At 38.3% G+C, this 16,256-nt stretch overlaps 1 protein-coding gene across 1 annotated transcript; it reads left to right on the plus strand.

Annotated features, from left to right (window-relative positions):
* The first annotated feature begins 458 nt into the window (after nucleotides 1-458).
* GP9 (glycoprotein IX platelet) lies at nucleotides 459-15,000 on the plus strand. The gene is made up of 2 exons (XM_075184106.1): nucleotides 459-534; nucleotides 12,344-15,000. Exon 2 carries the CDS (start codon nucleotides 12,365-12,367, stop codon nucleotides 12,962-12,964), a length of 600 nt encoding a protein of 199 aa, XP_075040207.1. The 5' UTR covers nucleotides 459-534; nucleotides 12,344-12,364; the 3' UTR covers nucleotides 12,965-15,000.
* Nucleotides 15,001-16,256: the final 1,256 nt, after the last annotated feature.

Here is a 16,256-nt window from a genome sequence, read left to right on the forward strand (position 1 = left end):
TTGTTAATGATACATTTCGGGTCTCTTCTATAATTAGGATACATTGCAGAGATGGGGCAATGGTATTGGCAGAGGGTAGTATGATATAATGTACTTTACAGTACAAACTTTTATACTCTTAATAGTGTTATCCTTGGATTTGAAATCGGTAACATGGTCCTTCCGTAGATAATGGTGTAAGTTTTAAAGGTTTGTCACCATTTTAACTTAACTTTGGAGACAAAAAATACTTTAGAGGAGCGAGTGTAGGGGACTGATATGGTTGTGATGTTCTGTACAGAAGAGGCTGCTAAAAATATTTATATATACATTCAAACATATTGGATACAAAGGACATCCTACATCGCTTTGCTGTCAGTTTAATACATGACAGTGCATTATCAGTCCCTGCCAAATGAAGCAGGACATTCAGATGAGTAAGTGTAAATTAATTTCCTTCCTGGCTCTTTTAAAAGCTAGATAAGTCCTGAGCATTTGGTTAGTTTGGGACAACTGAGCGCGACTTGTATCTCCACAACTAAAGAAACAGCAAAGGTAAGAAGAGGGCTAGGTAATAGCTTCTGCAACGTCATTGCTTTATCATACTTCATTAAAGGGAAAGTAGACATTATAACTTCTCTATAAATCTTAAGTAAAAGAACATGGTCATAGGTATTTCTTTTTGTATGTATACTATATATACTGTATGTATATAGAAATGTATATTGGAAATGTAGACATTGGGCAGCGTGGTGGCTAAGTGGTTAGCACTTCTGCCTCCCAGCACTGGGGTCATGAGTTCAATTCCCAACCATGGCCTTATCTGTGAGGAGTTTGTATGTTCCCCCCTGTGTTTGCGTGGGTTTCCTCCGGGTGCTCCGGTTTCCTCCCACACTCCAAAAACATACTGGTAGGTTAATTGGCTGCTAACAAATTGACCTGTGTCTGTGTGTGTCTGCTTTGAAGTTTGAACTGCTCTCATTGCAAAACTATCACATTCCATTCTCCATACGCCTAAATTTCTAAATTTCCCCTGTATAGATGTTTCACATTTCGACAACAAAATTTGACGTTTCCCTGCCATAAGAGCCTTTTTCATGTCTTTCTATACAGGAAAGGGGTTACTAGTGATAGTGCCCTAGTGATAACATTCTTTAATTAAGTATGGGGGATCCTATTTATCCAGCATGTACAGCCTCGATACCTCTAGTGCTATTTCAGGATGGCGGTAACAGAAAGAATTGGCAAAAAAAATAAATTATATTTTATCAGTGCATTTAATTTTATTTTAGGCAGGAACTTGAAAATGAAGGAGGCTATTTCCCCACCCCCAGACAATACATGTTATTTTTATTTTCTATGGGGAAAAAAGATTGATAAAATATAATTTATATATTAAATCTACCATATATTTTATATAGCTAAAAAAGCAAAAAGAAGCGTATACACACAGATAGATAGATAGATAGATAGATAGATAGATAGATAGATAGATAGATAGATAGATAGATAGTTTACAGTTCTATTCATGCAATGGGCAGAGCGGAGGTTAGGAGCAATAAGTAAGTATTATCATTATCGCAGCTGAGCAACAAAATAAAATTAAATCACGGTGACAAGTCTTAGGGGTATATTTACTAAACGGCAGGTTTGGAAAAGTGGAGATGTTGCCTATAACAACCAATCAGATTCTAGTTATCATTTATTTAGTGCATTCTACAAAATGACAGCTAGAATCTGATTGGTTGCTATAGGCAACATCTACACTTTTTCAAACCCGCAGTTTAGTAAATCTAGCCCTTAGTTTAGAAATAGGTCTCTTACAGGCTGCTTAAGACTTTAAAAAAAAGATCAAAATTTAATTTTATCATGAGAAAGAATAATCTAATTTGAGAAGGACATTTGATTTCAATTATGATTCAATAACTCCTCTTAATGAAGTTGACGACATCAGTTTTATGGGGCATATTTAACTCACAGACAATTAATTTCATGTTGGGTTTATCAGTTTCAGTTTTTTTCCAGAGTTGCATTGTTTAATTAGACAGAAGGTAGAGATATATGAAGCAGATAATATAATCTACAGCGTTTTTCCCTAACCCTGTTTTTATTATTAAAATATCCATTAACTGGGCTATTAACATCTGACTTTCAAGGTTTATATATTTGACCTAAAGAGAATCTTTGTGAATTGACAACTACCATAATTCTAGAATTGTATAATGATCACTATTTTGCTTGATCAAGTGTATTATATGCAATATTTCACTGAGCAACTGAGATAATATAGAGACATTATGATATTTTGTGTTAATTTTCCTAACTTTACATAGACCTTTGAATGCATCTACTTCAAGTTGTCACTTCTGTACTTGTAGAGAGCATTTATTGCTAAATGGGGCTTTTATATCAATTACTATCCTCATTATTTAAAATAACGCTGTCCATACACAACCCAATCAGCTGTGCTGATAGGGTTGGGCCATTTTTTTTGTTTTTAACTAAATTGTCCTGAGATCTTCACATATACATGCTGCAGGAGATCAGATTTGCCCAATCAAATTGGAATTATATTTGATAAAACAGTCTAGAAACCTGGTCAACCTATGGTAACATCTATGTGTGCATGTAGTCATCATAGACTACCAGATTGAATAGAGCCCATTTCAATTTGGTTTTTGTGTCTGAATAATAGTGAATTTGCAATCGTGTCTTTATAGTGCGAGCCCAAATTAGGCACAGATTTGTTTTTTCTGCAATTTTGATTAAAATGGCAAATATGTGAATAATATAAGAACAGGAAATAGATGAGGAAAGCACAGTCACTCTCAAAACTGTGCCCAGGCCTTACTAACAGTAATCCACCTGTTCTTGTGTAAGATTCACAAAACATGCAAAGCCAGTGACACCCGATGACAGTAAGTTGGCTGCTAATTGCTAAATAGTAAAAAATAGTATGTACATGCTGCATATCCTAGTCATGTGCTGCAACTAAAACCCATGTTTAAAGATCAGCTGCCAAACATACCGATCAATAATCAATTTCTGTCTAGAGCTTTTACACACTGGGATTCAAGTCCTTTTCCCACACCTCAGTTCATTTTTGGCAGGCAGACGAGACTTTGTGAAACCTCAGATCCAAATAATGCTGAATTTGAAAAGAACAGGGGAATTTGGATAAAAATAGGTACATCTAAGATAAGAACAAATACATATATCTGCTGGACTAAATTAGTTATTTTAGGAGGAATGCAATTATAAAATGTCAGTACTTCCAAGCTAATTTCCCCCATACCCTTTCCCAAATTAAGAAAGATTTCAACACCTGGTCCTTCCAATTTATCTCTTGGATAGGTCGTATAAACTCTATTAAAATGAATATTCTCCCCAGACTGTTATACCTTTTTCAAACCTTACCTATCCAAATTCCCCCCTAAGTATTTAAATTCCTCCAATTTGAGTCTTCTAAATTTATTTGGGCAGGTAAACGCCCACGAGTACGACTCAGGGTCCTACAGAGATCCTCGCGGGGTGGCGGTCTAGGTATACCCAATTTTAAAAAATACTATCTATCGGCCCAAATCGCTCAATGTGTCCTATGGAACGGTCCCGTTTTTGCTAGGGTCTGGGTGACACTAGGCGGAAAGTCTGGGGATTCTTACTCCTGCCTCCCTTCTGTGGACTCCAAGGGCCCGTCGCCCCAAAAAAGCTTTGTCTCATCCCATAATTTCCCACTCTCTGGCTATATGGGACTCATCCATCAGGCTCTATGGTCTCTCTCCGCAGCCATCACCAATTATCCCCCTTTTTAATAACCCTGATTTCCCTCCTGGTCTACACCATTCCGCATTCCTTCCGTGGCATTCCCGAGGGATACGTTTCCTAAATTACATAACCCGCGATATAACATTTCCCCAATTTACGGACATTCAAACTAAAATTGGCCTACCCACACGGATATTTTATCAATTCCTGCAAATTCGCAATTTTCACTCCCTCTTCAAACCACGTCTTATTTCTCGACATCTCACAACAATTGAAACACTGTGTCTGCGCCAGGCATCGACGTCAGGTCTTATTTCTACTATCTACTCTGAACTAATTGCTCCCTCTACTCCTCCTCGGGACCCTCATGAGATGTCATGGGAACATGACCTGGGCTCTCCTCTTGACGATGAGGAGTGGGCGGAAATTCGGGACAATGCTGCCTCCAGCTCAATCTGCGTCTGAATAAAGGAAAATGTTTACAAACTTCTCTACCGGTGGTACTACCCGACTACAAAAGATACTGCCGGATTCTTCTGACAGGTGTTGGCGTCTATGCTCTGGTCGGGCTCTTTCTTACATATATGGTGGGACTGCCCGAAACTGATTCCCTTCTGGCGCGAAATTAAAGCATTGATAGAAATGTTAATTCAAATCCCCTTACCCTTCAACCCTAAATTTTTTATTCTTCCCCTCGGTTTCCCCTCGGCCACTAGACACCAAAATAAACTTGCTCGTCACATTATTTCAGCGGCCACATGTCAAATCGCCATAGAGTGGAGGCAGACTGCCCCCCCTTCATTCTCCGCTGTAACTAATAGGATTTGTCACACGTATAAGATGGAATACATGACTGGCATTATGCGAAACACGGCCAAATCTTTTAACAAGGTCTGGGACCCCTGGATGTCTCACTTCCAATACCGCTCCCCCTTTACCTAATCATACCCCCTACCCTTACGTAACCCGTTCCTCTCCCATTTCATTGCCTCTGACTCAAGAGGGATCTCCCACGCACCTCCCCTTCTCCCCCTCCACCTCTCATCTTCTCTTTTTTCTTCCTCTTTCTCTTCCTTCTCCTTTTCTTCTCTTTGAAAAATAAAAATGCCGGTCTTTATTTCATTGAATCTGTGCTATTTTATCTCTGAAGCACGGAGACTTCTACTTCACTATCGAATGTACTGAATATATTTTGTTTGATATAACATGTATCCTTTGCACTGTTAATTCTTTTTTCTTTTGACCGTTAATAAACACTTGTTTAAAAAAAAAAAAAAATGTCAGTACTTCAAATGCCAACAAACCTTAGAAAGGGGGTGTACTGATGCACAAAATTCTGGATCAACAAGGTGAGGTGTTGTGACCAGGGGTAGAACTACCCTGGGCGCAGGGGGTGCGGCTGCTACTGGGCCCGGAAGCTCCCACAGCACTTATAACGGCCCCCCCATACCACACTTGCTCAGAAGAGGCCCTTTCTCTGCCCTCTTCAGAGTAGAGCAGGCGTATGGGAGGCTACAGTGGCATTGTCGGATTCCTACCCAAGGTTTGCAAAGGGGCCAACAATGCACTGTTCTGGTCTTGGGTGTGGTTTCAGTTAAATTTGGCAAAACCAAATACAGAAGATCTCAGGATAAGGTAATAAAATATTTTTATCACATAAGAAGCGGGTTTACTGTATGTGTCACTATATGTGAATTATTATTTTTATTTGTTTTATATATAATAAATATGATAAATATATTTTATCACCTTAACCTGCTCTCTTCTGTATTTGGTTTTGTCAGTTTTAATAGTATATTAGTTACAGTACCTGCTAAATGTTGTAGCAGCGGTTTGGGAAGCACTTTAAGAAAATATACCCGCTAGCGCCAAATTGTTCTGTGAGTTTTTATCTCCATTTAAATGTGGGCCTGGTTGGGTTCATAAGAAACATAGTTGGGTGTTTAGCAGGTGTGGCATGGATGCCTCAGGGTGGGGTTCATTTTATTCCTATTTTTTTTTAATTATTCCTTGGTTTTAAGTTTTATAATGTTGAAGTGATCATTTCTAAAACCCACCAACATTCCTGGCATGACATGGGCAAAAAGGATGAACACCCCAGTGAATTATAGGCATGCTTTGAGAATCTGCTGCATTATTGCCTGGGCGGATTCTAGGTGTAGCAAATTTTGTTCTGAATTTATTAATCAATGGGTTGTTGAGAGGTATGAAGACCACAGCTGGAGAAACCCAGACCTAAGACAAGTAGGTTCGTTTATAACATGATACAAATAGCACATGCTATCTATTATGGTTAGGGTTAGGGTTAGGGTTAGGGTTAGGCATTGTTTGTTGCTCGTTATCTAAAATAATGTACTCCAGAATATGACAGATCACTCCCAGGGGTAAATGTATCAAGCTGAGAGTTTTCTGGCGGGTTTGAAAAAGTGGAGATGTTGCCTATAGCAACCAATTAGATTAAAGCTATCATTTTGTAGAATGTACTAAATAAATGATAGCTAGAATCTGATTGGTTTTTTAAACCTGCCGGAAAACTCTCAGCTTTATACATTTACCCCTAGTGTATTGTTCAAGAATATACAGTATATGTCAGACATGTTTCTAAATCTTAATACTATTACTAGTATTCTTGTCCTCTTCCCATCCATACTATAAACCAGAGGTAGGTGACTGTGGCCCTTCAACTGCCATAGCTAAAAAGTCAGAAATCACCTTAGCTTTACTCTGTAAAATTATCCGCTTGGAAATGGTACTATATTCAATATAATAAAACGTCTTATCTCATAAATTTGTGTTAATATTAAGATATTGGATCACCTCCATTTAGCTGTGATCTCTCAACTCCCTTTTCTTGAGGTAAAACGCTCATTTAGCTGCAGACTGTGTAAGTTGCATAAACCTAATTTGCAATTCTTAGAGACATTTACACAATTAAGTTTCTGTTTTAATATTTCATTTCTCAGCCCTGCTTCCCAATGGAAATTAACTTAACTAGATATGGCATTAAAGTTACTTAGTTACTGATTTTAATTTCCCAGACTGATCACACTTCCTGACTATTAAACATGTTTTGTTAACTCATTACATGCTGGACATACTGTTCTTGCATGCTTGAGTTATTTTTTATTGCAATTTGTTATTATAGGAAAACTAGTTTTTATTATTTTTAGTGGTTTATGCTGATATTCCTTTTTCTGTAATATGTTGACATATGCAGATAGATTTTAGTTGGAGTCATAAATAGGTTTTTTTGTTAAGAAGGCAGCAATTATGTATATAATGGCATAGCTATAATGTAACAATATCTAACGTACCTGACCCAGGTGCCCAGCAAGTGTGTGCATGGCTCCTCGGTATATGATCACGATTATTCAACCTTATCCAGTCTCTGTTATGGCTCATGGTTACCAGGATAAACTTTTAGAACTGGAGGGATAGAGGTCTTCAACTTTAGCAGCCGCCTTTCACGGAGAGGTTCACTCACTCGCAGACACTCAGATGCCCTCAGAACTTAAGCTCTAGCATAGTAAAAGTTTATTGTTGGCGAACGTAGCGCAGCAGGAAACAGGAGGACATGAGCAGGTTGACAGCGTATAGTCAGGAGGAGGCGGAGGTCAGGGGTCCGTAGCAGGTAACTCGGTCAGAAAACAGGCTAAGGGTCAGGGCTGGCAGCGAGCAGGAATATCCCAATAACAAGACAGAGCTCAGGGCAATCAGCATATAATCAATGTCCAAAAACAAGCCAAGGGTCAAACAACGCTTAATCAATACAAAATTCAGCAGAACAGACAGGAGGACAGGTCAGCTATCAGGAACTGAATGCTATAACCGGCCTTATATACAGAAATGAACCAATGGCAGCCTAAGGGCTGAGCCCTGTAATAAGTGCCAGGAATGACCTAATTAATAAGAACGCCTCAAGACTAATGAATAATAATACACTAATGTGCGCACACGCCCGGCTGCTGCCTAATTCCGGGACGCGGCACTGAAAAACATAACCTAATGCCCTGACTGTTGCCCTGGAGATGGTCGGGATGACGTCAACGGAAGTGATGTCCCGGTCGTCATGATGATGGCCAGGAAGCGGCTGGGGTATAAGTGGCGGCGGCTTGGAGCACCACCGCTGTTCATGACAGTCTCTGAGTCTATTTTGTAATTTTTTTTATCTTGATGGTCTTCCTGGATTATCAGACTGATCAGAGTTTCCAAATCAAGGTCGATTGTTTTAGTCTTAACCTGAATATGGTCGGTCCTCTTCTCACTGTACTATATTGCTCATGGATTCCTGTTGGACTGGCTGTCAGAACCAAAGTTAACCACTTGGTCTCCATGAGACACTGCTCGGAGCAGGGGCGGATTAGGAACTTAAAGTGGCCCTGGAAAAAATTCTGAAAGTGGCCTCGTGGGTGGGGCCAAAATAACTGTAGGCACGGTGTAGAACAGGTGTTGCGGTGGTACAAGTACCGCCAAGATACTTTTAAACTAAACTTCCCCATGCAAAAACAACCTTTCCGCTGGCCTGGGGTTACTGACGACAATAACAACGTTATCGCCAGTGGTACAACAACCATATTGATTTATTAAAGGGCTTTATACCCTTTAATAAATTAGCATCCCCCAGTGCATGCAAAATCTCCAATGAGGAATCCTTGACCAGCAGTGTCTCAAAACCCCATGCGCATGCACTCTATCCCTGGCTAGTATAGCCTAGTGCTGGTATCGCAATGTTGGGGGGGACTCCACGCTATTTGTCTGAAGATACCTGTGACTCTGCAAACAATTACATAATTATTAGGGATGCAATTCATACCTATGCTCAATGTTCAAAGTGGGCTGGTATACGGTGGTATGCCATACCGCCACTTCTCCTACTGCCTTCATTGTAAAACTATTCATTTCCATTCACTAACATTCCTATTACAATTTCCATACCGCCACTTCTAATCTTCCACTTCGACTACTGCCTACGCTTAAATTACGCATAAATTATGTCTGACTCAGCATCAGGTCCTCAATGACAAACTATAAATTGTTAGGGAGTAAACAGAACTATTATGACATCTAGAAAAAAGAAACTCACCCTATACAACAACATGCCAAAAATAACTTTTAGCATCAGATTGTCTGCATTGTGTTATAGTGATGATCAAAAACATTTAATGCTAAATCATGCATATTTTCCTTTAGCTCAAGGTGACCTTGTGGTTAGTGACAAAATTTCAGGTTTTTATATATACTCAGTGATGCAAAGACCTGTCTAGCAGCGACACATTGGCAGTGGGAAGAAATAAAGTATATATTTTTCCAATTTACAGGCAGTTTCACAGCAGCAGCAGAACTGTTGACCTAGTACAGTGGAGATAAACTATATGGGCAGATAGATAAATTAGGTCCCTCCGATGAAAAATGGATACTGAAGTTGAAAATGAATTAATACAAGATACAACTCAGCAACTAAAATATAATCTATAGCAATAATGTTTTGCTGCAAGGTGTTTGGAAAATAATGTATTGGGGATAATTCATTGCACAGGAGAACAGCAATTGGAATTATGTGACAGGAAGTACAAGAAAATATGGAGCCATTGAAAGGAGTTGCGGATCCCAGAGGTGAGCTGAAAGTGGTCTGATAAATGGACTGCGATATGTATCAGAGACATTACATCCTTTGTGTATATCAGTGCCAGAGCTCTAGATATATGTGTCTCCTTCACAGGAATCAGTCAGAGACACAGCATAAACTTTCTTCAATGAACAAATAGTTTCATTGCAAACAACACTTTATTGTTCACTCTACAACAAAATAACTGAATACCTGGAAAGCACAGTAAATTGATGACCAACATTGTACAACCTAATGGTCAGCATTAAACCCTACTAATAACCAGCATAAAACACAATTATATTCCAATACCATAGTTTACTCATGACCAGCACAACATAGTCATGTAAGTATTGTCCACTGTAACAATGGACTCTGTTTTTTTGGTTTTAACAGAATAAGCCACACTACGGTTTTCCAGGTGTATACGGTTAAAAAGAATTCTGATGAGAAAATACAACTTTGCAGGAATCTATGACCTGCAAACTTGCTTTGTTCTAGGGAAATAGTATTACCACCTAGCAACAGCTGGCGGGTTCACAGCAAGCCTCCCAGCATAGCGCTGCAGCAGGGAGGAAAATATCACTTCTCTGCATCACACTGAGCGGGCCGCGCGCATACTTGTGATCACGCACATACCAAAGTGTACTGATAACAATCCACTCCTAGAGAACAGAACCGAGAAAGGAAAGAGGCACTGACTCCTTGAGCAGGGAAGAACACAAAAGCCACAGAGTATCTTGGACCCATTGCTGGATTATTAGTCAAATATAACATAAAAGATGCAACGTACTTAATGACACAATTGTCAAGCTAAAAAAGACAAAGAGTAACATAGGTATGAAAGACAAATAATACTATCTGTGGAAGCTATAACACTGGAACTCTGTGGTAAACTGGTGTCTGTCCTAGAACTCCCTACCCTTGTTGCTCAATCTGAACTGCAAAATGAAGCCTCATTTGTCTCCTTAGGTATGCGCTCTGAATCCTCTTCTTTTCCCTTACTCTGCCCAGTTGAGACAGTAGAAAACACAATAATAACATTAGCCATGTATTTATCTGGCTAAACAACAAACTTGTAGGTGTAGGTGTAGGGTGGGAGGGCTGTTGGTAGGCAGCAATCATGTTTACCTTGAACAAAGAAAGTTTGCATGCCATAGATTCCTACAAACTTGTATTATGTTCATTGGGAGGCTTGTCACCTAGCAACAGCTAGAGGGCATACTACCACATGCCAACTGGTTGGCTTGAGAAACTCTATCTTTTGTAAATCAGATAGTCTTCAATAATGTTTTACAACAGTCCAAGCCATGGACCAGCGAGCACCATGCATAATTACTGGTAAAGGTATGTCCTTTGTCACCATCTTGGTGGTTAGTAACAGTGGGCCTGATTCATTAAGGATCTTAACTTGAGAAACTTCTTATTTCAGTCTCCTGGACAAAACCATGTTACAATTCAAGGGGTGTAAATTAGTATTCTGTTTTGCACATAAGTTAAATACTGAATATTTTTTCATGTAGCTCACAAATACTTGATAGCTTATTTGTACACTAAAATTTAAAGTTGATATTTGTGGGCTACATGAAAAAAACAGTCAGTATTTAACTTATGTGCAAAACAGAATACTAATTTGCACCCCTTGTATTGTAACATGGTTTTGTCCAGGAGACTGAAATAAGAAGTTTCTTAAGTTAAGATCCTTAATGAATCAGGCCCAGTATGACCAGACCCTATTGGATAGGTCAGAAAGAGTTCGGGGACTTAACACCACAGAGTGGTTGTAAGGATAAGATAGGCTGACAAGAAAGCCATCAAGCACACACTAGGCCCCATACTGCGGAATTTGTGGCGCTATATAAATAAATAGATGATGATGATGATACTATCTTGCAGCAGTTCACATTCCACAATGGGCAGAAAGAGGATGTTTTAGTGCGTACTTTCAATATAACATCTCCCAGGAATCTGCTTTATCGAGGGGTCTGTAACATGAATGAGAAACAGTTCTGCGCTTCCAGCCACAAAGGCGAATGCTAACAGAGCTGATGAATATTGGAACCTGTATTCATTCAGACCAAAAAGGCCAGGAATGAGTGAATGTTCAAACTTTTGGAGTATTTAGGTAAAATAGGTCTTGAGACAGAGATACCACACAGTAGTCATAAATTAAACTTTGCTAATTGGTTTATCAAACTTTTCTATGGCTTACAGTACACACACATTTTTATCTAGACATTCTTAAAAATGAAATATCTTTTCACCAGATCATCATAGAAAATGATTTCTCTATGTTCTTAATCAGATTGGTATTTATATTTAGCATATATGATGTAGCCCGTTGCCTTGATTATCGATATATATACATCAGTCATCTCAAATATGGATTATGAAAGGTAGTGCTTTGATTAAGATTAAGATAGCATGTGCAGGAATAACTTAAATAGAGTAGGAGGGAGGTACCTAGAGCTGAGCCTTTCTATTGGCTTATCCCATTAATTACAGCATCACAGTGTGTCATACCATATTATGATTGATAACACATAGCACTGCTAAACAAAATGGCTCGATTGCAGACAATGATAACACTCATTGGTCAAGCAAAAGCTAGCTACTTTTGGCTACAGCATAAATAGTATTTTCATAGTACATCACATAAAAATAATCACCTAGGAAAACATATAAAGATAAATAGTATAACGTACTCAGAAGTGAGAAATATAAGGATATTATCAGCTACTGTGGAGATCATTGATCATTTATAGGACAGAAAACACTCTTCAGTTACTTATAATATCCTTATTTTTCATATTGTTAGAGGTATATTACTACTTATAATATGTGTAGTTGTTTTTAAAAGTAATCAAACATTTCAATGTTTTATTGTAATTTTATTAAATTATGTTTTGGTATATTCACCTTTTTGCATTTTTTAAAATATCTGAATAAAGACAAACAAACAGTATTCACTTTATATTCTATTTTATTTTCTAGGCATAAATTTCCAAGACAAAGATGCCATTTTATTTGAGGCTGATTCTGTTGGTCCAACTTTGCAATTGTAGTTTAGATGTATGCCCCTCCTCTTGCAGCTGTTCTTCAATGGAGGTGATGGGTCTTATAGTCAACTGCAGTTCGAGACATTTTACAATAGTGCCAGAACTGCCAGAGAACACAATCAAACTTTATTTACAACACAACTTGATGACCTCTGTTCCTCCCGGAGCCTTTGATCACTTAGGCAGCCTCCAGGAAGTTGATGTATCTGGGAATCCTTGGGATTGTGACTGTAACATTCTCTATCTAAAAAACTGGCTTGATTCCCAACCTGTGCAGATAAACCCTGGAAACGTGAGGTGTGCAACCCCGAAAACAGCATCAATGAGGCTATTCCAAAACTTATCTGGGAATGAAATCACTGGGTGTCGTTCACCATGGCCAATCAAATGTAGAAAGTTCTTTGTGCGGGATCTTTATTTGATTGGCTTTACTGTGGTGTTGCTTATTTTGATGTCTTATGTGACACGAATGTCCAGGAGACTGGCCTGTCGTGTGGCACTCACCCCTAACTTTCGACACAAGATGTCCTTCACTGAGAGCCACAAGTCAAAGTAATACAGACCTTGCATCTAAATGTACGGTGCCTGCAGTAATGGAGTATAATAAGGACATTTCTGGTGGAAGGCAGGGCCAATGCTTTAAGGGTTCCCAGATGTTCCCTAATTATACTCAGTTCTATAAGTATTATCTTGATAAGAGGTAAAGCAAGGTTTGGGTTTGTGGGGCTTATGAACATTCCAAAAATGTAATGAAGTTTATTATGACATTTGCATTCATATTACAATGGAGGCTTGTTGTGTTTTTAGTGAAAATTTGAACTTAGGACAGATAAGGAGTGAAAGAATCATGAGTGCTTTGGTACTAATAAGTCCACCCCTCTTTGTGTCTCCCACTCTTATTTCATCTACTCCAATCTTATTTCAAGCTCCTGTCCCATATATGTCATGCTGTTTGTCTGCCCCTTCCCCTTTAGATTGTATGCTCTCACAAGCAGGCCCTCTTCCCTCCTGTCCTCCTCCTCTCTTTACATTGTCTTCTGCACGCAGCTATATTTGCACCTCCTTCCTGACACTATGCCCTCGGTCTCCACATCTCCCTTGTCTTCGCACTTCAATCGCTGGCTCTGATCCTGTTAGTTGCGCCAAACACTCCTGGGCACAAGGTTCAGTTTGCTCTGAATCATCCCTCCTCCTCTGCTCCTTCCCTTTTCTACTTATATGGCCCATGTCATTAAGGAAAGGAAAGAAAAAAAAAGAGTAACTTTGCTCCTGGACAAACCATGTTAGAATGCAAGGGGTGCAAATAAGTTTATTATTTTGCACGTAAGGAAAATACTGACTAAGACATACCCTACCCCAACTATAAATCTGTCCCCATATTTTAAATTTACCTCTCCCTCCAATGCAACATGGTATCGCCAAGGTGCAAAGTTACTCCTTTTTTTGCTTTACTTTTCTTAATGACCCATAGCGTTTAAGGATATCTCTTGTACTTTATACTTCATAGCTGTGTTGTGAATTGTACTGCAATGTGTTTATTGTATTCTCCTATGTACCGTTATTCGGTATGCTGTCTGTATGGCACTGCGGACCCTTTGTGGCAACTTATAAATAAGGTATAATAATAACAGATGATTAAACATGATTTTTATGGCATATTTACTAGTAGCAATATACAACCTGATACTTATGCAATTCTTTTGAAAATGATGGAAGTCATGAGTTGAACTCTCCAATCTAAGACTTCCTTTTTACATGTAATGACAGATCCTTTTCTTTACGTATGTAGCTCATTGTGCTGGGTGTCCTTCTGTGTTCTTCATTCTCCAATCTCCATACCTTACCTCCCTGCACCCTTCTCTGTTTCCTTTTCCTTATCCCAGTTTATTATAAAAATGGTTTACATCAACTGAAATGTATCTTCAAATTTCTGGCATTGCTTTACAACAATGTGCTGATTTGTATGCTTGTCAATTCAATATGCCATGTATGTACTCATGCCACTATGAAGACCTCTCAATAAACCCATTTTACAAAGAAGGTCATGAGCACCGCTCAGGGCCAATTGGATAAAAATTGGAAAACACGGTTATGTGATCCTTAGTGTATACGCTAATTGCCACAACTAAAAAAAGTGTATGAGACAGGAAACTCAAACATATAATTGGCACATGCTAAAAAATTCAAAAGGACGACTTAATAAATAAGAATAGAGAAAGGAAAAAGCTGCATTTGGATAATCTGTCACAATGTGTGTTGCTGTTTGTATCTAATTTATATTCTTGATTAAATACATTCTATATTGACCTTTCAATGATTTTTCAATATTTTTTAAGTTCTTAGAGAATTGAATGGTTCTTTAGGTCATTCCGCACAAAAAGACTTTACATGAAAACAGGAATTTCTATCACTGCAGTTATTCATATAGAAGAAGGAATGTCTCATTTGAACTGAGAGGTTATGCCCGCATAAATAAATAGACAGATATTGGCCATGATAATATATATTATAATGTACCCTTTTACTGCGAATGATAATTATATTAGAAGTCCCCAAGAAGTTCCATGATCATATATATTTATATTCATAATCATTTACAGAAAGAATCACATTATTTATTATAATAAAGAAAATTTGCTTTGCTTTTCAACATCATTGTTTTGTTAATGCTAATTACACGTTAAGTGGAATACAATTGGGCGAAAGCGAGATACAAAAGGATTTAGGAATACCAGTTGACAGAAAGATGAGGAAAAGCACACAGTGCCAGTCAGTGGCTGTAAAGGCAAATACAATCCTGAGATGCATAAAAAAGGTGGGTAAATGCAAGTGATCCAACACACATGACCATTTATAAGCCACTGGTTGGATCACATTTTGAATATGGGGTAAAGTTTTTGTGCATAGCATAATTACAGGGCATTGTGAGGCAGGCAATAGCATTACTAGAATAAATGGAACAGTTAAATTATAAAGAGAGGTTAGAAAAACTAAGATTGTTTCGTTTGGAAAAATATGTATTAATGATAAACTGATTAACATGTATAAATAATAAATCTATTCAAGGTCAATAGAAAAATTTGTCTAACAAACATGTGAACCAAGGAACATACAGAAGATGAAGGGTCAAGGGCAAATGTATAAAAGACAATTTCATCGGCAGCACAGGTAATGTGTTAAATGTGAAGGATTGCAGAAGTAGAGCCAAAATGGTATGACAGCGGTATCCTCTAACCGGATAGGCACGGTTATGGTTACAAGTAAAACCTGCTATATGACTTTTCATATGGGCCAGTGTTATCAATAAAGTCCTCAAATCAGTATCATATACAGTGCCTGTGCACTACTGAGTAGACTATGATGATTAGAAGCCCTATCAGCCTCTCAGTGTTGGCCCTCCCTTCTACACTTGTCTGCCCTTGTCTGCCACCCTCAAATATTTACAGTGCAGGAAAGCACAATGGATGTACTCATCTGATTTATCCACAATTGCTACTGGAAGCATTTGTGTGTAGAGATTGTTCTCATTTAAATATTTAATTATAGTAACGTACCATTACATTTGTTTATTTATGCACATATTTATATGGTAAGGTGGTTAATTATACAATATTTTCTCCCTGAGCACTCAGCAATTCAATATACAACCATTTGTTATCATTTACAAGTTAATGGATAGGAACAAGATCCACGGAATCTCTGCACGACATTGGAACACAGAGATCACGGAACTGTAACTGAATAAATTGACAAACCCATCACATCTGGAGCTTAATAAGTGACAGCCTGTGCAGCATAATATTACACGGTGGCCACACACAGAATATCACACAAAAGCCAATATACAC

This window comes from Mixophyes fleayi, chromosome 8, assembly GCF_038048845.1.
Source record: "Mixophyes fleayi isolate aMixFle1 chromosome 8, aMixFle1.hap1, whole genome shotgun sequence".
Lineage (NCBI taxonomy): Eukaryota > Metazoa > Chordata > Amphibia > Anura > Limnodynastidae > Mixophyes > Mixophyes fleayi.

What these genes read in the sequence shown, in the direction of transcription:
- GP9 (XM_075184106.1), top strand. Translation starts at nt 12,365, where the DNA reads ATGCCATTTTATTTGAGGCTGATTCTGTTGGTCCAACTTTGCAATTGT.